The following is a 22,306-nucleotide window of genomic DNA, read 5'->3' as shown; positions in this document are numbered from 1 at the left end:
AGACATGCAGAAATAAACTATATTACATATCAAAAGACATAGCAAATAGCTAAGAAGGTTAATAAAAGAGATCAGAACACATCCCCTCCAGTAACCAAAACTCAGATAAGCAGGGATTAACACAAGACAAACAAGCATAAAATGATACTCTGATGAAAGAACTACCAAGAAGAAAACCACATGCTGTCCAACACTGGTAGGGCAAGCTACTGTATACAAAAGGAAGCAAACCCCACGCTCACTACTGCTGATTATGTATCTAGTTGGATAAATGAAAGCAAACATCCAAGCTTAAGGAACACCAAGGACTTCACAGTGCAAGCTTGAGCTACATATACAATATTCTCTTCCATTGGATACTCATATGCATTTCCTAAATATATAGACTCTATTTTCATTATTAATGGGTGTGAATGCAAAGTAAAATATGCCTAAGAAACACAAGTTCAGTATCTCTTAGAAGAAATAAAAAATTACATAACAATCCATACATTGCTTAATTCCATATCTGTGCTTTTTATTTACTTTTTGTCATCATAAGGACAAGAATCGTGGTTTTAAAATAAAAACAAGGATATTCTTAGCAAGTAAAACCTGATTCCAACTTCCTTGTTACCACGGAAGCCTGTGGAGTCAGTTAAGTCAGATGATACTTTCAGCATCCTACAGGAGCACTCAGATATCTCAGAGAAGGTTACAAGTAGGACATGGACATCACTTGTTCCTTGCACTCGTTGGTCATGTATTGCCATTGTGACTACTACAATGAACATTGATGGACCTACTGTTTGTAACTTCACCCATGGGTCCATTTTTCCTTCATTCCTACTTTAAACCCATCTGAGCTAGTATCTATTCTCACCCTGGCAAAACTTTTAAATCCTTGCTAAGAGGCCACCACATGTGATAAGAATACAAGACAATATTCACTCACAGCAGAGCATTTTCTTCCAATTCTTCACATTCCTTGTTTGCCTCTTCAGTATCCAATCCTTCATTGTCATTTTCTAGAGTTTTGCTAGTGTGGCTTCTGCTCCTAAGTTCTGAATCTCTCCTGAGAAAGATAATAGTAGGCATCCTTTATTGTCAACTCCAAAGAAACTTATAGCACTGTTGGGACCGACAACTTCACTAAAAAGGCCAAGGAAGCCAAAAGGAAATGCTGTGAAACAGTTTTGTTGAGCCTGACTTCTAAACACTGAGTCCCATTGTGGAGTCAATCAAAAGACAATGATTAATTTGATTTTCTTTATAGTCTCAAACAGCTGCCTTTGTTTTACACAGCAAGCATTATAAACGAAGTTGCATATATCTGAATGGGCTTCTGCCTCCCTACTTTTCAATAGACCAAGGAAATACTTTGTTAAAAAATGCCTATGCTAAAAAAAAAGATATATCGTAAGCATGTCTTTCTCACATTTTAAAATAATCAGAGCAGCATCATGATTTTAGGAGTAATAAAATGAATATCTGTAACATCTGCCACTTGTCTCCGAACCTATTTTTTAACAATAAAAAGGTAATATTGGCCTTTGTTAACCCAGGGTTAGGTTACCAGTGCCCCCATCACTTGCTGATCCAGCATTGCATTCCAGCTCAATGCACTGGCAGGAATTCTTTGGTTCACACATCAGAAAAATAATACACAAGTAAACTTTGTATAAACACTTAGAGTAAAAAACCAACCAGAGCTCTGAGATATACCCAGGACAGGATATCTATGCTTTGAAAATGATATGGCACACCTTAATTGCTAAACTAACGTTTTTCTGACAGAGAATCTGTCACAGAAATCAACTCAATATGGAAACAATTTTGGACCAGAATGATGCATTACAAAGACGTCTGTAAACATCTGAAATGTGGGTTTCTTTAACATAAAGTCTTTTTGCTCAGACTGCAATTCTTAATATTTTAGGCTTTATGCTCTGTTGAGGATTGCTATTGACATTTTCATGGTTTCAATTTTTATGGTTTTAGGTTTGAAAATGATACAGTATATTCAGTTACTTGCTAATTAGCAAATATTGACTCATTAATCTTTTCTTCCTTTTTGCCTCTGTTCCCAATTTGGTTCTTTATTTCTCCTTAAAATGCTTAATAAAACATATCTAATGGAAAATAATTGGAGGTGCTTCAGAACGTAAGGAATCATGTGCAGTAACTGCATCCTTTTTCAACTCCAATCATGTCTTTTATGAGACTTTACAAACAGCTAATTTGATGTAGTAGCTAAAGCATCAGGTTAGAAACTGGGAGACCATGAGTTCTACTCCTGCCTTAAGCACAAAGCCAACTGGATGACTTTGGGCCAGTCATTCTCCCTCAACCCTAGTAAAGAAGCAATGATAAATCACTTCTGAAAAATATTGACAAGGAATCTGCAGGGACTTGTACAGGCAGTCTCTGAGAATCAGACTCAATGGAATGAAAGGGGGTGATGGTGTCTACATCATTTTTCAGTCTTATATCGAAGATTAAAAAAAAGATTGCAGCTTTTAAAAAGCTTTATTCACACCCTCAGGTTTCCAAGATCTCTTTTGGTTAATCTTTGAAGGCCTAATTAAGGCTTCATACTGAAACCCTTTTACCCATGGCAGAAACTAAGCATGCAAACACACCCATTCCTCACTTACTTACAGGGTGCATTATAGTAGAAAAGTTACCTGGACAAGATATGGGCTAGTCACTCTCTCTCTCAGTCTAACCAGAGGTGTTATTCAGCAGGTTCTGACCAGTTCTGGGGGAACCGGTAGCGGAAATTTTGAAGTAGTCAGAGAACCGCTAAATATCATCTCTGATCAGCCCTGCCCCCATTCATTCTCTGCCTCCCGAGTCCCAACTGATCAGGAGAAAATGGGGATTTTACAGTATCCTTCCCTTGCCACGCCATCAAGCCTCGCACACAGAACCAGTAGTAAAAAGTTTGAATCTCACCATTGAGTCCAACCTATACTAGTGATGACCAAACTAAAAAGAGAAAGCTTCTGGGCCTTCTTGATTGCTTAAGATAACAGGACTATAAAATAACAAATTTAAGATGGAAATATTTTTTATAGCTACATCTGGTAAACAAAAAGATATATTTAAAAGGCTATCCCTAAAAAAAAACCCACTGTGAGGTCCTTGAGCAACAATTTCCTACCTTTGAAGCCTTGAATGCAACCCTAGAGACCCACAAGAGTTGTAAACAAATCAAGGTAGTTAAAATTTCAGAAAAGGAAACATCATTAAGTATTTGGATTACATTTTTACATTAAAAAATTAATGCTTCTTTAGCTTTCTGCCTGACTACATGTAATTCTTGGACCCAAGCTGCTTCCTTCTGGAGCATGTCCACCCACCCCAGCACTCATAGGCCAAATGCCATCCATTTCTAGCAGAAAGGATGCCGGGATGATGCCTTACCCTTCTGCACAATGGCTTGTTTCTCTGATACAATGGCTGCTCTTTGCTCTTTGAAGGCTTTGCTTTGAGAAGCTGGAAGGGCTTGGATTGCAGGATCAGGTGATTCACTGCAGGGTCTTCTTGGGAGAAATGGGACTGTCTGCGGTGGAGAAACAAAGAGAAACCATCACACCAAAGGATAAACCAAGCCAAAACAGTGCTCAGCTCCTTCTGTTAGATGATCCCTACCTTTGTGGACTTTCATCTTTGTCTATTGATGGTTTAACCACTTCTCCCTCAAGGCCTTCCTCATTTTCAGAGCTATGGAACTGATGCAGAGATAATTAGATAACAGAATAACAGAACAGAATTAGAGTTGAAAAGGAACTTGGAAGTCTTTTAGTCCACCTCCCTGCTCAGGCAGGAAACCCTATACTAGTGTTGGTGCATGGCACGACATAACCGCGAACGTCAAAAGCGCGCCGACAACACCGCGGCGCTAAAACCGCAATGTCAAAAGCGCGCCGACAACAGCGCGCCGACAGAAGCGCGATTTAACTTAAGGTAAGGTTTAGGGTTAGGTTTAGGGTTAGGTTTAGGGTTAGGTTTAGGGTTAGGTTTAGGGTAGGTTTAGGGTTAGGTTTAGGGTTAGGTTTAGGGTTATTTTTAGGGTTATGTTACAGCGCGCTTCTGTCGGCGTGCTGTTGTCGGCGCGCTGTTGTCGCGCGGTTTTGACGGTGCGGTTTTGTCACCGCGCTTTAGTCACACAAGCTTTAGTCTACCGCGGTTTTGTGGTGGAACCGTGTTGGTGGACCTTTTCACCATGTCAAAATGGGAGCACGCACGTGTGCATGCCAGAAACCAGAAGAGCAGCCACCCCGTGTGCATGTGCGTGCTAGGAAGATGATTTTCCAGTTTCTGGTGCTTGCATACGTGCTAACCACCAGGTCTTACCATTTCTGGCGTGTATGTGAAGACCAGATGGCTAGTGCGCGTGGTCACACCAGAAACCAGAAGGTCATCTTCCGGGCGTGCACATGTGCACTGGGCGGCTGCTCTTCCAGTTTCTAGCGTTCCCACCAGGGGTGGGTTCCTGCCAGTTCTAACCTCTTGTATAGAAGAGGTTCCACAAATTTACAGTGCCATTTAGAACCAGTTCCAGCTCCCTCCCCTGCCCATCTGGACATCATCAAGATGAAGAGCGAGAGGAGGAATTCTGGGACTTGAAGTCCACAAGTCTTAAAGCTGTCAAGTTTGAACACCCCTGGGTTTTTTCTAAAGGGTTAGGGGTGCAAGGGTCTTGTAACTTGACAGCTTTAAAAACTTGCACACTTCAATGCCAGAGTTTCCTGAGCCAACATGACTGGAGGAGGAATTCTGGGAGTTGAAGTCCCTCGTGACCCGACCAAAGTGCGCTGACAAAACCGCGGCGAGAAAACCACGATGTCGAAATTGCGCCCAAAACAGTGCGCCCACAAAGCGTGATTAGGGTTAGGGTAGGGTTAGGGTTATTAACTTGTTTTTGTGTTGTTTGTTGATGGCGCGCTTTTGTCGGCGCGCTGTTGTCAGCGCGCTGTTGTGGCCACAATTTCGATGTCATGGTTTTCGCGCCGCGGTTTTGTCGGCATGTTTTTTTTCGTGCGCACATTGTCAGTGAACCGAAGTCCACAAGTCTTAAAGCTGTCAAGTTTGAACACCCCTGGGTTTTTTTCTAAAGGGTTAGGGGTGCAAGGGTCTTGTAACTTGACAGCTTTAAGACTTGTGTGCTTTCAAATGCCAGTTTCTGAGCCAACATTTTGGTTGCTAAGTAAGAGCGTGTTAAGTGAGTTTTCACCATCCACCCAGTCACATGGCCGGCAAGCCACTCCCACAAAGCAGGCCACACCTACAGAAGAGGTTGTAAAAAAATTGAAACCCACCACTGGTTCCCGCACACATGAAGACCAGCTGGCCAGCGCACCAGAACCCGGTAGACCAACGGGCAACAGCTCATGTGCCCAGAGAGATGGCTCTGCCTGCCACTTCGGCATGTATGCCATAGGTTGGCCATCATAACCCTATATCATTTCAGACAAATTATTATCCAATCTCTTCTTAAAAACCTCCAGTGTTGGAGCATCTACAGCCTCTGGAGGCAAGCTGTTCCACTGATTAATTGTTCTCACTGTTAGGAAATTTCTCCTTAGTTCTAGGTGCTTTTCTCCTTGGTACATTCCATGTATTGCTTTTGAATACAAGCAGAAGTGTGGGAAAGACGTTGTGGCTGGCTTGCCATTCTGTAGTACTCCCATCATAGTATCATCTCTTGTATGATTTAAAGCAATTTCAAGAATGAGCATTTTAATGTAATGTTCTGTCCTCATGGGGTTAAAGCTGGAAAATATGAGCAACTGAAAGCCTTCCCAAGTTCCCTATGACAGTGGTTCTCAAATATTTTTATCTCGGGACCCCTTTACATAATTAAAAATGATTGAGAGCCCCAACAGCTTTGGTTTATGTGGAAAATATCTGTCAATATTTTCTGTATTAGAAATTAAAACTGAGAAAATGTAGAGTATTTGTTTCACTTCATGCCTTCCCTTGAAAAAAATCTCAGGGACTTCTAGGTTTCTCTAGCCCAAACTTTGAGTACCACTGCCCAAGACTACTTGCTAACTCCTCAAGGTGGAGCAGAGGAGTATGGAGGTGTCCTTGAAGAAGCTATGCAACAGCTGTTACATAAACATGATCCTAGCCTTTAAGGGAGAAAGAAGTAGGAATGAAACTCCAGATTCAAGGGGTGGAAGAAAGAATCTCTACCTGGCTTTCAAGACTCCTTAATTATACCTGGTAACAATCAAGTAGACTTTCAGTTGTTTATGTGGAATTTATTTCCTGACTTGACCTTCAAAAGTTTGACAGCATGGATGATTCTTGGCTGAAGATCCTTTTGTTACAAAGCGGAAAACTTCTTCCCATTGTCAATGAAATGACAGGACCAAAAAAGGGTCCTGTCAAAACCTGTCCCTGCAGGTTTTTCTCAGCTAATCGTAGGCAAGCTCAACTACATTTCTGTAAGCCATTGAGCCAATGATGTCTGAAGATGATTTCCATGGTCACGTGGCCAGCATGACATGACAGGGACAAAACTAATAATTAAATAGAGCGATAAAGCTACAGAAAGGAAACTGAGGCTTTCAGCATCATATTAAACTAATTTTATGTAGGCATTCCCTGGCTTCCTTGGGACACTAGGATATAAAAAGATGGTTATGGTTGAATAAGCAATCCAAGTTGCCCAAAGTTTGAGCATTTCTGGCTGCTAATAGATATTTTAATATGTCTGGGCTTGAGATCCGATGAAGGATGAACCTGCCATATCCAGAGTGCTGAATAAAGTCAAAAGGTGCATGCAACTGTTGAACATCAACTGTGATTTTTGGTAGCCGGAAGGAAAAGTAGGAACTTTGCACAACACATGTTTTTTTTTCCATAAGGGTGAACTTTAACAGAAGTCCACAAGTTGCACAGATGAAAGTAATTAATCACATAAATATAGATCCTACGGGGAATGAAAAAAAAAACCATGTAGAATAAAAGGAAGTAGAAAGGTGCTTCTTTTTGTAGTTTACTTTTATCACTTTTGCAGATGCTGAGGCCTTTGAGTTACTTAACTAAAAAAAAAACCTGATGCTATCTGAAGTTTAATAAGGTTGAGGAGAGAAGAAACTTAATAGCTGCAGTTCCAATACAGGAAACCATTCTTGAACAGTGTATCACTGATCCCTTGGAATCATGACAAGCATGCTCATCATCTAGAACACAGGTATCAAACTCCATGTGTCATGTTGCTGTGACATATCATGATGTTTTTTCCCTTCGCGGAGCTGTGGTGGGTGTGGCCTGCGCATGACACCCCTGATTCTAGAAGACCACTTGGGAACCTTTAATAAAGCTCATCTTGATTAGGGATGGGGGCATCCAGTAGGAGGCATGATACCTGAAGAAAGCATGTAGTCAACAGATAATACCACCTATCAAATTTTCCCAATCTGGTGCCTCCAAGTGTGCTGGACTTGATTCCACAGTTCACACAGTTTCAAAATTGAAAAGCCTAATGTTTAAGGATACCAAATTAGAGAAATCTGACCTACTTAGTTTAAACATTACCCTCAGCATGGAACTAGAACAATGTCTGGGAGACAATGAGATTATGTTACTAGCAAATTTTCTAACTTTGGCCTAGACTGTAAATGAATTCAGAACTGGCTTACAAAGAGAGAATGAAGGTCAAATGGTAATGGAGATGTAGTGCACTCAGCAAATTATATTCTTGCAAAAGAACCATAGTAATAGAAGGGATTCCTTACCGTTAGCTGCCTGGGTACAACTGCAATGCTGACTCGACGCCGAGCTGAGCCCTGGAATGCAAAGAAGTTTGATTAGCATGCCTAAAGTTTGGGATTGGCTGTTATGGGGATGATATTTCCCTTAAGGCTATACCTGTCTCCTTTCCTCAATCTGTAACAGTTCATTTTCCAGGGACAATATGATAGAGTTCACAAACCATGCTAGATTACTGTGTAATCACTGTTTAATATAACATGCACATATCTGAATCTATCTAAACTCTGGTTTACAAATCACAGTGCATGGTTTCACCCAATACCTATAGTCCAAAACTAAGCAATAAATGTGGAGATGAAATACAATGAGATCCTTGAGCTCATCAAGAGTTGAAAGACCAAGCTGGCGCTGCTGAACTACAGGACAATAATTTCAGCTTTCTTTCTCTGGAGGTGATGAAGCTCAATCACTGGGCTAGCTGCCTTTGGTAATCCTGCACCATCTCTTCTAAAGCATGATTCTCCATAGAAGCAGCTGAGAACTACTCCCTACCACAACCCTAATCTCCTTACCTGCTGAAAAAATCGCGCTAAGGGATATTTCAGTTTCTGCTCACCATCATCTATGAGACAAAAATATTTTTTTAATGGGAAGGACCATAACTCAGAGCTCAACTACATGTTTTTCAATTCAAACATGTGCTGGATTCCACCTGTGATATCTTCAGGAAGAGTTGGGAAACTTCAGTGTATAAAACCCTAGAAAATCAGGTAGATTGAATATGATTTGACATTCCTCGGTAAGATTATGTTCCAGTTGGGTCAATAAGGGGCATATAATAATGCTGCATAATTCACTCACAGCAAACTAGTGTCTTAAGGCAACCTTAAAATTTTTTCTGAAATGGATAGTCGTGATTACTGAATCTGGATAATTAGAAAATGCTTATTTTATAATGTGGGACAAAGGGAGCTTTTGTATGTTGAACAGACTGTTATTTGATAATGTCAAGAATGGCACTTGTGAAAAACATGGAAGGAATATCAGTATTTAGAGTCCTCATTAGCCAAACTAAGAGGCAGACCCAAGACAAAAATCTTGAAAGATTGGTTTGGGAATGTCTTCAGGGTAGCTTGCCAGTAAAATATTTGAAGCTAACTTTTGTATGGTTCATGTGTGTGTGACATAAATATTAATTACACTGGGTAAATCAACTGAAGTGTGTTTTTTTGTCTTTTCATGCTCCTCATTGACAGAGCTATATAAAAACAATTCTAGACGCAAGACTACATGAAATGCATTCAAAAAATGTAATTGCATCAGCTTGGGAAAGAGCGAGAGAAAAATCAAATGGTTAGGATTTATTTAGCCCTTCCCTCTCTTGCTGCATTCCTGTAGAAAAGCTGCTTCTTTGTAGCTAAGTTAAAGGAGAAATTATCAATCAACCAAAGGCAGAAATTATTGCCAAAGCGAATACTATATTCATTCTGTAGCACACACAAAAAGGTGAAACTCCATCAGAATGTTCTAATTGCTAGAGCTCTTTCTTGATGCTTAAGTTTTGATCCTTATAGGAGACACATATTTATTTTCATTTATTAAATTTCTACGTGGCCCATTTCCCCTACAAGGTGAAATATGGGCATATGTCAGGGCTTGGTTTCAAAATCCTTTAATCAGCTTGCATAACTTAAGAGGTAGGAAAGCTTCTTTCCAAGAGAAAACAGGTCATAGCTAAACAAACCTTCTAATATTTTCCCTCTCAGATGGACCACCACATTAAGAGACCTTCAAGTCAATTAAGAAACAGCTTGGCTCCTGCAGATAATGCATAGATTTTCTCAGAGATCTCTGTGAGGTGGGAGGTTTCCACAAAGTCAAGGTGGCAACCATGACCACACAAGCCATGAATTAGCAAAGAGGCAGAACTTCTACTGAACAGTCTTCAGTGATATTTTGACCTACTGGACACACTTCGCTCATTGACACCTCTGATTTTCAGTTGTGAGAGCAGAACTAGAAAAGGGTTGGACTTTAAAAAAAAAACAAAACCTCCCACTTATTTAAAATACAGGTGGTTCAATACAAAGATTTTCACCATTGTGGAACCTGTTGATATATGATTAAAAACAAGGATTCTTCTAAATCATTGGTTTTTTTTTTTAATGATATGAAGCCTGAAACAGATAAAAACAAATATTTTCCACACTTCTCCTGAGAATTCAAGCAAGTGTTCATAAGTGCTACTCTTACACCAAACATTTATTCCTCTGTACACACCAGCTGTTTCATTGTCTTATATTTCCATCCCAGGCTTTTTTTCTAAGGAGCCAGGAGAACAATTCCTAGTCCCAAAGTGGACAACTTTGAGGATAGACACAGTGGATGCTTAATAATGAAAGATAGTAGGCATTGTATTAAATTGTTTCATGCTTCAAAATAGGGTTCCAAGAAACAGATTGGGGGCCTCATGTGGGCCTGGGGCCTCAGGATGCCCAGAGACCCAATCTTACCCTTGTTTTCAGTTAACTGCCAGTTTCGGGAATTCTGCTGGATCAGCCTCTTCATATCCTCTAACTCTGCATGCTCCCTCAGGTGATGCCGTTTGAGGTTCTCCACATGTTGCACCATCAGTTCTGCAGCTCGACTCATGCGGGCCTCCTGCAGGAAGGACAGGAAGGTGTGAATGAATCCAAGGAGGGGAGTAATAAAGGAAACTATGACCAAGCCAGCCCAACCTTTTTCAAGGATATCAATGAACAGATTTGCCTGCTTCAACCCTATATTTTTCGAATTGTGCAGATCCTTCATTGAGTAATGACCATCGCCGTAGGATAGTCAATGATTAATTGAGCCCATGAACCTTATGACTAATATTTTGCATTGGGATGGATTTCCATGCCTTGCTGGATGGCTGATTTTTAGACTTTAAGGGAGATCAAACCTGGTTAGTGAAAGACGACAGCAGCAAAGCACTTTTATATTGATATAAGAAAGTGACATGAATCACATAGCAATTAAGCTTCTCAAATGATATTTTTTTACTTTTTATAGTATTTTCCAGAGGCTCACTATGCTACATTTTGTTAAGTCTGCCATATAAAGGCATATTGCAGAAAGCAGAGTGATGGTGACTTGCCTAAAATCATTTAAGGAGAATGAATACAGGACCAAGTTTTGCATTGGAGACTTCCTAGTCCTGGGACAGCATTAGATTCTCTGTTCAATTTTATTCATCTAATTTGGTTTCAAATGTTACCTAATCATATAAAAATATCCAGTGGCTAAGTTATATGCAAATTGGGTTATTATTTGCCTACATGTAACACCATTACATAAAAATATGTGAGCAGGATTCTAAGATTCTAACCTTCTACAAATGCTCCTTATTATCAAATATATTAAAACTGTGTTTTAATATAATTAAAGCCAATTATTTCACTTCTTTCCTGAACTGTTCCCTGTGCTACCAACATACTAGAACAGATTCCATGATTTGCAAATTTTTAATAAAAATAAAACTACCCTTAGGAAATCCTGATTAAATGTATAGAGTTTGCCAACTAACACCGTTTTTTACTTGTTTTATCTCAAGCTCATCCTAACATTTCCCATTTTGTACCAGGGATCTCCCCCCCTTTTTTATTATATGCCAAAAGTTATTTACAACTCCTAGTAACCATCTAAACGTAATTTCTCCATGATTAATTACAGATAGTCCTCAACTTACAACCAATTTTAGTTACAAAATTCAAAGTTACAATGGCATCGAAAAAGTGAACTACAACTGGTCCTTGCACTTATCACCCATGGTCATATGATCAAAATTTGGGTACTTGGAAACCAGCATGAATTTACAATGCTTTCAGTGTCCCAGCATCATGTGATAGCCATCTGTGACTTTCCCATCCAGCTTCGAACAGGCAAAGTAAATGTGTGGAGGTTGATTCACTCAACAACTGCATAACTTACTTAACAATAAAACTAGTGATTTGCTTAAGAACATGGCAGAAAAAGGTCACAATTGGGCATGACTTACTTAATAACTGCCTTGTTTAACAGTGAAAATTGTGGTTGAGATTACTAATATTGTTATTGTGAATTGGATTAATATGAATGATACCCAGAACGAACTCTGTTCATCCCAATATAAATGTATAACTTAAAACAATGACAATTGTAGTCATGGGTCAAGGACTACACATATATCTAACCTGGTGTCAGACACAAAGGCTCAAGGCATATGTTAAGTTGTCAGACTACCCCAAGTTTAGTAACTGTCCTTCCAATGATCCCATAAGATGGTAGTTGTTGAGATCAGTAGCAATCTACTCACCTTTCCAATAATTCAGAGTTTAAATAACAGAAATATAAAACTACAGTGTTACCTGATGGACAGCTCCTAATTTCTCTGCAGCACCTGTTGCCCTTTCAATTGTCCTTGTCAGAATTGCTAGGCTGTTCTGTAAATGTTCAACCAGTTCCTTATGCCTGGGTCCGAACAGGCCTGATCCAACTCTGGAGGGATAAAACAGACATTCTGAATGAACTGAAATAATGACTACTTGGACTTATTCACTAGACTTCATAAATAAGACAATTCTCAGGGACTGGATCAATTCATTATAAATGCAATTGCAATGCAAAAAAAATTGGCCCAATTTCCTTCAGAAATCTTTATGTGCAACTTGCTCAATGATAGTAACACATTGTTTAACTGCACATGGGTCACAATAAAATCAGAAAGGCATTCTATTTATGGTTTAGCCATTAATGAAAAGGATAGGAAAAATGCAATATCTGAATCCATCTCAATCTCTGCTGGTCCTCTCCCTTTTGAGTTTTGGAAGCCCAATGCTATTGATGGCTCTAAATTACCATCCTTTAGAATGCAAAGAAATGATCAAAAGACTCCAGAAATTACTTCACTTGCCTGCAACACTGCCTGACATTCTGCCAACTCTTCTTGAATATTCTCTTCTGCTGTGTTCCGGGCTCGTTCTTCTATCTGTACTCGCTGTCTCAGGGTAAACATATCGCAGCGGTAAAGCCAAGGCTAAATGTGCAAAAGCTGCCTGCCAAAAAAGGAAGATCATCCAAATTGTACTACTGATGGAATAATGTTGATTGATGGAATATGATTGATCAATCACATTCCATATTTTTCAAAATCCTTTGGGGGAAACTATTAATGAATAGACACTAAGTCAAATGTTCTAATTTTCTCTAGGAAACAGAAAAGATAGTGTAAAATCTTGGACTTTTATCAGTTCTTATCAGCAATCCAGTTTCAAGAGAAAGTCAAGATGTTGTGCATATGTATCTATGTATTTGTATTTCTGTGTTAAACTAGCATGAAATTCATCCATGTTGTAACAAAAAGACAGAAACCAGTTGCTATAATGGTCAAAGGCTCTCAGCTTTGAGATGCGAGGTCCAGTTCTGTCTTTGGCACAAAGTCCAGTTGTGGGCCATTCTTTTTCAATATTAGGAAGAAGGCAATGCAAATCACTTCTGAAAATGTTGTCCCAAAAACCCAACGCCCCTTTTTTTTCATAAGACAACTGGACTTCCTTGGTTTTTCTCCTTTGAACATGTTTAGCTTCTCATCCAAGAAGATTCTTTAGTTCTTGGTTGAGAAACAAAATGTTTTCAAAGGAAAAGAACCAAGAAGGTCTAGTTACCCTTTGAGGAGGAAAAAGAACATTTGGGGCAATCATGACCTGAATCTCCATAGACGTTGCCCAAAAAACTGCATGGACCTGTTTGGGCAGTTTGCCAGGAACTTTGATTGACTAAAAGACACTGATATGAAATATCACCTTTCATGATGACCTGGTCATCTTAAATTATATTAATTGTTTCAGACAGTTTCCCAGGACTCATACCTTTAACTAAGAAAACAATGGTGCCTTCCAACCAATAACGTATTATTGTTTCGTTGTTGGGAAATTGAAATACAAATGTTTCATTTCCCTGCTGAAAAATGTCTAGTGTCACATGCATTTATCCATTGTATGCTTTCTAGTGACACTGTAATGCAATGAAAAAGGAATATAAATCACTTGAGGTCCTCTGGTACATAGGAAAATTTGCCAACCCGGCCAATGTTATTATGGAAGTTGAACTTAAGGCTACAATTATGCAAACATCTTTGATGAAGGGAAATGTTCGTCACTAAGACAATACTCGGGGTGGGCTTCAAAACTACAGCAAGAGGTTCCTCTGCCCAGTTGCTGGGTGGGCATAGCCTAGTTGGCCTCCTCCACCACAGGAGGGGGTGGGCATTTTCACCTTTCCCAGACTCCAGAGGCTTTCCTTGAGGGCAAAAACTGCCTCTCCTGTGCTCCGGAGGCACTCCAGAGGCCAGAAACAGGCCTGTTTCTGGCTTTTTGAAACTTCCAGAAGGCTCATTTCCCTCCTCCCGGAGCCTCTGCACGGGCACTGCACTTATCTTGCATCCAAAATGGGCCATGTGTAAAGTCCTGGGAGAGGTGGGGCAGGGTGGGAGGGGCAAGGTGGGCAGGGCAGGGCAAGGGATGGGATTTGGAGGTTCTCTGAACTGCCCATAATGTTAGCTACAAGTTCTCCTGAACCTGGGCGAACCTGTAGTAGCCCACCCCTGAGTCAATACTGTAGTAGATAGATGTAGTTGAGCCTCAGAACAAATAATGTTCTACAGGTTAGAAAAAGAAGACTCCAAGCTAGACAAGAAGCCAATTATTTTAGAACATCTATCTCAATAAGCATCAGAATATCTTCTGAAAAAGCTAATATGCTATGAATTAGAAAGAATTCAGCTGCATGGACAACAACACTTACCTCCACATCTTGCTCTGTCAGAGATGCCCTGCATTGAAAATACAAAATCATACACAGTAGATATTACTAATATCTGATCTGGCAAAGGTCAAACAACTTAGCAGAGGAAAGGTTCTGTAGCTTCCAACCTGAATAACTTCACCCATGAAGCTGGAGAGAATGCATAAAGACATCCCCCACTATTGCAACCTTGATCTCTGATTTACAGAACCTGTGAGCAAACATATTCAGATTGGTATAGTTCAGAGGGATGTTAAGTGCAAGACGTAACTCAAATATACAAGGGGAAATACCTTGTAAATGATATGGAAAGATTATTTATAATAATTGATACTGATTTCAGAAATGTTGTTGCTAAGGTTGGTACAAGCAATTAAAGGTAAAGGTAAAAAGTCGCCCTTGCACATATGTGCTAGTTGTTCCCGACTCTAGTGGGCAGTGCTCATATCTGTTTCAAAGCCGAAGAGCCAGCGCTGTCCAAAGACGTCTCCATGATCATTTCGCCAGCATGACTAAACATTTAAGGTGCATAGAACGCTGTTATCTTCCCACAAAAGGTTGTCCCTATTTTTTCTACTTGCATTTTACATGCTTTCGAACTGCTATGTTGGTAAAAGCTGGGACAAGTAAGGGGAGCTCACTCCATTATGCGGTGCTAGGGATTCAAAACCGCTGAACTGCCGACCTTTCTGATCAACAAGCTCAGCATCTTACCCATTGAGCCACTGCATCCCACAATTATTGGAGTTCAATTGTGTTTGTTTGGATTTTAAGGCCATTTTAAAGCCATCTAGGAATTACTGGCTTATTTTAGAGAGCTTTCCCTACTCACAAAACAAACAAACAAACAGATAAGCAAGAAGGCCTATGAAAGAGTTCTGTCAGACATGTGGACGGCTCTTACCTATGCAGGCCCAGCCTCTGAAGCACAGAAACCTCCACTTGTGAAGTGTTCAATTCATCTTCAGAAGAATCTGATTCTAGATAAGAAAAGTTTAACAAATAAAGTGGAAACAACACAAATTAGGAACAGATTAGAAAAAAAATAAAGACATTTAGTCATCCCTTGAGATTATTTTGCCAAGAAATTTATTGCAAAGGTATGGCAGGCCAGTAACTGCAGACTGTTCAAAAGCACTTGAAATTTAAGTTACATTCCTGATAAAACAATTTGCCCTAACAGTTCGTGGCCATTTGTTTTTACACAGATTACAGTAAAAATCATTCAGATAGGGCATTAAACTGGATCCTTTTTTCTAGGCTAAATAGCCATTCTACACAGTCTCAGAACATGAATATGGGGTTTGCTTATTTCAATAGAAATTTCAATATATGGTTAACTTGCAGCACTCATAATTCTCGAGATGCACACTTGAAGAAAATTCCTGATGAATATAAAAATGGAGAAAATGCTAATCTTTTGGAGATGGAAAAATTGGAATTGGGGAAGAAAAGGAAGTCAACTAGTCGTTCCTGGAAGGTTAGGAGCATAAATTAAATAGATATACAAAAGGGAAAACAAAATTGGAAGAAACAAAATGAAAGGTAGGGAACTATAGAAAACAAATGGAGGGTGGTGAATTCTGAAAGATATTTGAATATGAAATAAAAATAAGGAGGGGGGGAGAAAATTTGGACAATATGGAAGGGCAACAATGAAAAGAAAGGAGAACACAAGATAAATCTAGCACTCATTCACCAACCTTCGTAGCTGTCACCACTATCTTTGAAACACACTGCTTGGACTCTGCTCCTCTTTGCCAGCTCTTGGGATCCCACCACAGAAAGCTGCAAAGGAACTAGTGTAGTTACAACCAAGTAACAGAAATCTACACACACATTCATTCCTCAACATGGATTAGATCCTCTTAGGGAAATAGAGTTAACTTGGAAAGAAGTACCATGATACCACCCCAACTATACACAGCAGAGTGGGCTGTTATGAATAACACCAGCTGAAGAGAAAACCTTCCTTCATACTTTTTTCATTTAGAACATTGGTTTTGTTTCAAGCCTCACATCATGTTACATTAAGTAAAAGAGATTCTAATTGAATAATATGTTCCAATAAAGTTTTCTCCACCCTGGTATTCTCCATATACATCTTGGATTACGACTCTCAGAATGCCCAGTCAGCCCATCTCCAAGATACTGAACTGAAGGAACATGTTTTGGAAAATACTCTGATGACAATGCATACAGTTCTAAAGCCAAAGCTAAGCCATTCGGGGCCTGATCAATTCCTAGTACTAAAAGCTGGGAAGCCCCTCTTGAAAAAAAGGCAGCAATTGTAAAACCATGCCAGTCTTACTTACTTTGGCTTTGCCATCAGAGTTTTGGCTTCTTTCATTCACCATTCTTTCTGATTCTCCTTCTGAAGTGGCCGTTGTTTCTGAAGGAACAAATACAGAAACATACTCTTCTCTTCTTGCATCTATTGTGTTCACGAGAAAATTTCCCATTCAACCTAAACCCAAAATTTGACAACAGGATTGGCATCATCATTTTGGGCATCTTAGGAACAAGATCTGGATGCTAGAGGACTCAGAATAGAAAATGAGAGAAGTAGCAGGTCCTGACATTTCTCCTTGCTAAGTGGGTTCCTTCCAGAAGGAACAATATGAGTTCTAATATGCAAGTCAAAGATGAGTTATCAGAGTACTTTGGGCCTTTATTCAGAGAATTGACAATGATGATGGGAGAATAGGCTGACAATACATGTATTCTAAAGCAAGTAGAAAATCTTAGTTCAGCTATCTCCTATCTAATGTTTTTGAAACATTTTTTTGAAGTTGGGGTCTGGGCTCCCAGAAATTCCACCTGTTGCAGGGATGGCAGCATAGTATTCTTGAGACTTGATCACAGAAGAGTAATCACACAACTGACAGATAAATATATTGAATCCACAAAATATTTTTTATTTGAAGCAAAGACATATTGAAACAGCAGTAACTTTGTAGCACCACTTGTGAAACTCTATTTGCAGGGGTGACCAACCGTGGCAATTTTAAAACTGGGGAATTCTGGATTTGAAGTCCACAAGTCTTAAGGTTGGCACGATTGGACACCCCTGCTGTAGAGGAATACAGAGATGACCTTGGTGAAGGAACAGATGAGCCTTGAAGGGAAGGCAAATTACAATTCAGTCCTGATAAAGTGGAAAGCATGAGAAAGAGACTCACAATAACCCTGTCTTAGTTTCATTTGGTATAAGATGGGACAGAGAGAAACGCTGACAAGTTTTCAAGGTTCTGTTATTAAATCCTACTGTGATAAAGTAGCTTTCCTGGGATCCTTTTGGTCTCTGTTTCCTGACTTAGCCTAGCTCAAAGCAATGACATAACCTTCCATCTAGCATGGAGAATGTCCAAACCAGTTTTAGCCAAGTGATCAGAGCAAGGCCTTCTGGTGTGAATCTAATGCCTAAGCATAGTACATAAAATTGTGTGCTACAACATCCAACTCTCAACGATTACTTCAGCTTCAACCTCAATAATACATGGGCAAACAATAGATACAAACTCAAGGTAAACCGCTCAAAACTCTATTGTAGAAAATATGACTTCAGCAACACAGTGGTCAACGCCTGAAATGCTCTACCTGACTCCATTGTTAAATCCTCAAACCCCCACAGCTTCAACCTCAAACTGTCTACCGTGGACCTCACCCCATTCCTAAAAGGTCCGTAAAGGAGGCGTGCATAAGAGCACCAACGTGCCTTCCATCCCTGTCCTACTGTCTCCATTTAATTGTACTCATTTCCTTTGTTCACCCCCATGTTTATACTTATATCTGTTATCTTGTACATGTTTGACAAACTAACTAACTAAAATAAATAAATGAACATGCTGTACACGGGGCAGAGGAATAAACAAGGAGGGGTGCTGTTGTTAAAGTGACAGAGAAAAAACAGCCACTGCATCCAGAATAGGTTGTGACATTAAACTGGATCTGTTGCAACTGAGAAATGTTCCAGTGATAGGCCAGAATAGAAGGAAATAAGAATGAAAAGAAAATGTGGGAGCCAGAGTGGGTTGTGTTCTTTCTCCCTTTTAATAGGAGCCAGAAGGGTTCTCTAAGTCCTAGACTTGTGACTGTTCCATTAGATGCAGGGGCATTTGCTCTCTTTGAGATAGTTACATCTGTTGAAAGCTGCTAACTTTGTGTAGTGAAGACCTACCAGCCACTAACGATACCAAGCTCTGATTAATCTTAATAGATCACATAAGGCTAGCACCCCATAAAATTAGGAGACAGCCCCCTTCCCTACCCCAAGGCTGGTCGTTACTCCATCCAATCCATGCCCAAGCTGCTTACCGGCATCCAAAGACAGCACAGGTCCATCCAGATCTCCCAGATGCTGTATCTGCATTTCTCTGCTGAAAGGATAATTAGGCTTGATTAATTACTATGAAGCTTGACCGGCAAGGAGACAGGCTCCTTAATGAAGTGAGCGACCAGTTCCCCAGTTGAGTGTGGAAGTGAAAATTGTATGAAGATTGTCACTCCAGGAGGGATAACCTTGGAATATCTGGCAGGATGTGTGGTCAGAGGGGGCTTCTGACTGAACCCTCTTCTGCAGTGTGATCTAATCATATGGAGTGCAGTAGGCATCCTTCAATCCTTCTTTCCCGCCTAAGCCTCACCATCTCCACAGGCACCGCTTGGCATGGAATCAGCTATTTTACCTCTGCAGAAGCCTGCCATTCTCTTGGCTGGATCAGGCTGGCAGCCAACACTGCAGTCTGCTGTGCCTTTTGCCTCCCTGGTAAATAAACTGAAGGGAACTCCCTGTAAATGTATTCCCCCAAAATCTGTGAGTCACAGAATCACAGAAAATCATCACATTTTAACCCTGCTAACAGCTTCCCAAGCTGACTCTCTTGTCTAATTCAGGAAGGAGGAAAAAGAATTTTTAAAAATCTACAAGGCCATCTGCTGGGGAAGGCTCAGAACTGAGTGGAAAGAATAAGCAAGGAATTGAGTGCAATGGAATACTAAGGGTAAAATTTAGCAATTACCGGTAAAAACAAGACATACCATTGAGCATGTTTATTGCTCAGTACAGTTACCTATGATTTGGAAATCAAATGTTTTTGACTCTATTCTTGGTTCAGCTGGAGAGGGACTACAAATCCCAACATGTTAAGAATGTTGGGAATTATAGTTCAAACATATTCCAGAGGCTACCAACTGGAGGAAGAAAAGTATTGCGAGTTTGCATTGTGGATATGCCACAAGATTCTTCCATTCTCTTTTTCACACAGCTATCCAAGCATGACACTATCAGAGGTGGGGTTCAGCCAGTTCTGTCAGGTTTGGGCAAACCAGTAGTGGTGGCTGTAGGAGGTTCTGCCCATCTGCCCCGACCTAATGCGCCAGCACTGCGCATGTGTAGAAGGTCATGCGCATGTGCAGATGAGGCATGTGCACTCACAGTTGCAAACTGGTAGGAAAGGCAAGTGAATCCCACCTCTGGGCACCATGTAAACTACAGTGAACTTGGCTCAATTAGACAACTTGCAGTGTAATGTGCCATGCAAACTCTGAATAGAATTGATTCATATGTAAGTAAATGATTGATGAAGTCATTGTATGACTAAAATTTCTGATGTTGCATCTCCATATTAATCTTGAAGCCATCTTTGTAGAGGTTCGAGTGAAAAAGAAAACACTGTTTGTTGTTATCTAAGAGTGTACTCCAGAACAGAATAGGACAATTCACCGCAGCCAACTCACCATGGCCAATTTGCCATTTGACAACTAGCTGCAGGAACAATTTAATAATCTAATTTAATTATTTAAAATAATTTGAAAATTATTTTAGTTTTTGTCATTCACATTTCATTTTCTCCCTCCTTTGGCATCCTTTCTTTAATGATTTAAGGAGCCGTGGCAGCACAATGGTTAGAATGCCGTATTGCAGGCTAAGCAGTTTGATTCTCACTGGCTCAAGGTTGACGTAGCTTCCCATCCTTCCAAAGTGGGTAAAATAAGGACCCAGATTGTTGGGGGCCATATGCTGACTCTGTAAACAGCTTAGAGAGGGCTGTAGAGCACTGGGAAGTGGCATATGTCTAAGTGCTATTGCTATTCTATTCCACTATTTCCTCAATATTAGTGTAACTCTATTTCCTGCAGTGAGTTGTCACATAATGAGTTGCCCATGGCAAGTTGTCCTGTAGCAAGTTGGCCACAGATAGTTAGCTGCGGCAAGTTGTGCAGATTTTGTTTGCCCTTTTATCAGCAGCTTCTTTTGTCATTCTGTATCATTCCCCCACCCCTGCTGCCCTTGCAAAACTATAACATTTAATATTTACATTTGGTAATAAAACAAACAGGGGACAGAATCTAAATCAAACTTTCTTAATGAAATTGGGGGAAGAACTGTGGGGAAGAGTGGTCCTCTGTCTAGCACTTCTATAGTCTAAACAGCTCATGCCATTACCAAGGTTTCTACTCCAAATAGCTCTTGAAATCCAGAAAGAAAAAGTAAAAGGGTCTGATACTGCTCAGCTTATTAACACAGAGTCATTAGAGCAGTGGTGGGTTCCGGATCCCATTCCAACCATTACGGTTGGAACAGGCTCAGAATCGCCCACATGGACACTCGCAGCGTGCGCATGTGTTGCAACTGCCAGCAACGCTTTTGCAAGCCTCCGAGACACTCCAGCTGCTCGGTAGAGCGTTGCACAGGCACTGTACGCACCATGCACATGTGCATAAGCGCCAAAGGCTTTAAAGGACAGGTAAGGAGCTTGGGCGGGCAGGTGAGCCCTCCGGAGCACCATACTGGAACGGTACCCGATGCTCCGGGCAGGCTCTGGTACGCCCTTACCGGGGCATACCACCTGCAACCCACCACTGCATTGGAGTCATTGGAGCTAAAACTGCTCCACTTCAACATAATTTCTGGGAGAACAATGAGTATCCCACAAGTGGTTATATCCACCGCCCTTCCCACAACTCCATTGACATGAGTCCTCTACAAAATCCACTTCCACCAGAAGGTCAGAGAAGTTAGGATTACTTTTTATATCTTCTTAATATTTGAAAAGACATTATTTAGGATTACTTTTTATCTACCTATTATTTGAAAAGACATTATTTTCAAAGGCGGCAACTTTATCTTAGGAGGAGGAGGTCCCTTCCACTTTATCTGTGGAAGCTCCCAGGCTGGCATCTCCAGGCAGGGTTGCCAATAAGTACAGGTAGTCCTCAATTTACAACAGTTCAATTAGTTCTGTTCGAAGTTACAACAGCATTGAAAAAAAGTGACTTATGACCATTTTTCAAACTTATGGCAGCTGCAGCATCCCCATTCATTTAACAACCGTGTAACTAACCTAACTTCTACAATGATTTCCTTAACAACTATGGCAAGAAAGGTCATAAAATGGGGCAAAACTCACTTAACATCTGTCTAGCTTATTATATTGCAATATTATATTGCAATAGGAACAGAAATTTGGGGCTGTGTTGTAGTCATAAGTTGAGGACTTAATTTGTCTTAATAAGACAAATGATAAACGAGATGAAATGAACAGTCTACACAGAATGTAGTTTCCTAATAGGCAGTAAATTTGCACTTATTACAAGTGCAAAAAGAATCGAATCGAATAAAATATATATTTTATATATTAGACTATATTAAAATATCATAACTTGTTTTGTTTAGGAGAAGAATAGGCAAAATAACCAAGAAAGGGGACAAGAATGTATGTGGAGACATTATTTCTGGCCATTTTTTGTTAAATACTTCAGGTGGATG

The 22,306-nt window shown here is 40.2% G+C and overlaps 1 protein-coding gene across 1 annotated transcript; it reads right to left on the bottom strand.

Annotated features, from left to right (window-relative positions):
• Nucleotides 1-724: 724 nt before the first annotated feature.
• Nucleotides 725-20,274, bottom strand: LOC116509018 (lymphoid-restricted membrane protein-like). Its single transcript, XM_032217896.1, has 13 exons — nucleotides 18,853-20,274; nucleotides 16,851-16,927; nucleotides 16,239-16,323; nucleotides 15,440-15,515; nucleotides 14,536-14,563; nucleotides 12,643-12,788; nucleotides 12,102-12,231; nucleotides 10,227-10,374; nucleotides 8,286-8,335; nucleotides 7,737-7,787; nucleotides 3,637-3,716; nucleotides 3,409-3,547; nucleotides 725-1,054 (listed from the first exon to the last, which is right to left on the bottom strand). The coding sequence occupies exons 1-13, from the start codon at nucleotides 18,905-18,907 to the stop codon at nucleotides 1,037-1,039; spliced, it is 1,083 nt and encodes a 360-aa protein (XP_032073787.1). The 5' UTR covers nucleotides 18,908-20,274; the 3' UTR covers nucleotides 725-1,036.
• Nucleotides 20,275-22,306: the final 2,032 nt, after the last annotated feature.

The sequence above is a fragment of the Thamnophis elegans genome, chromosome 5, assembly GCF_009769535.1.
Source record: "Thamnophis elegans isolate rThaEle1 chromosome 5, rThaEle1.pri, whole genome shotgun sequence".
Lineage (NCBI taxonomy): Eukaryota > Metazoa > Chordata > Lepidosauria > Squamata > Colubridae > Thamnophis > Thamnophis elegans.
Note: the sequence above shows the minus strand (reverse complement) of the source record. Positions and strands in the feature narration are given on the sequence as shown.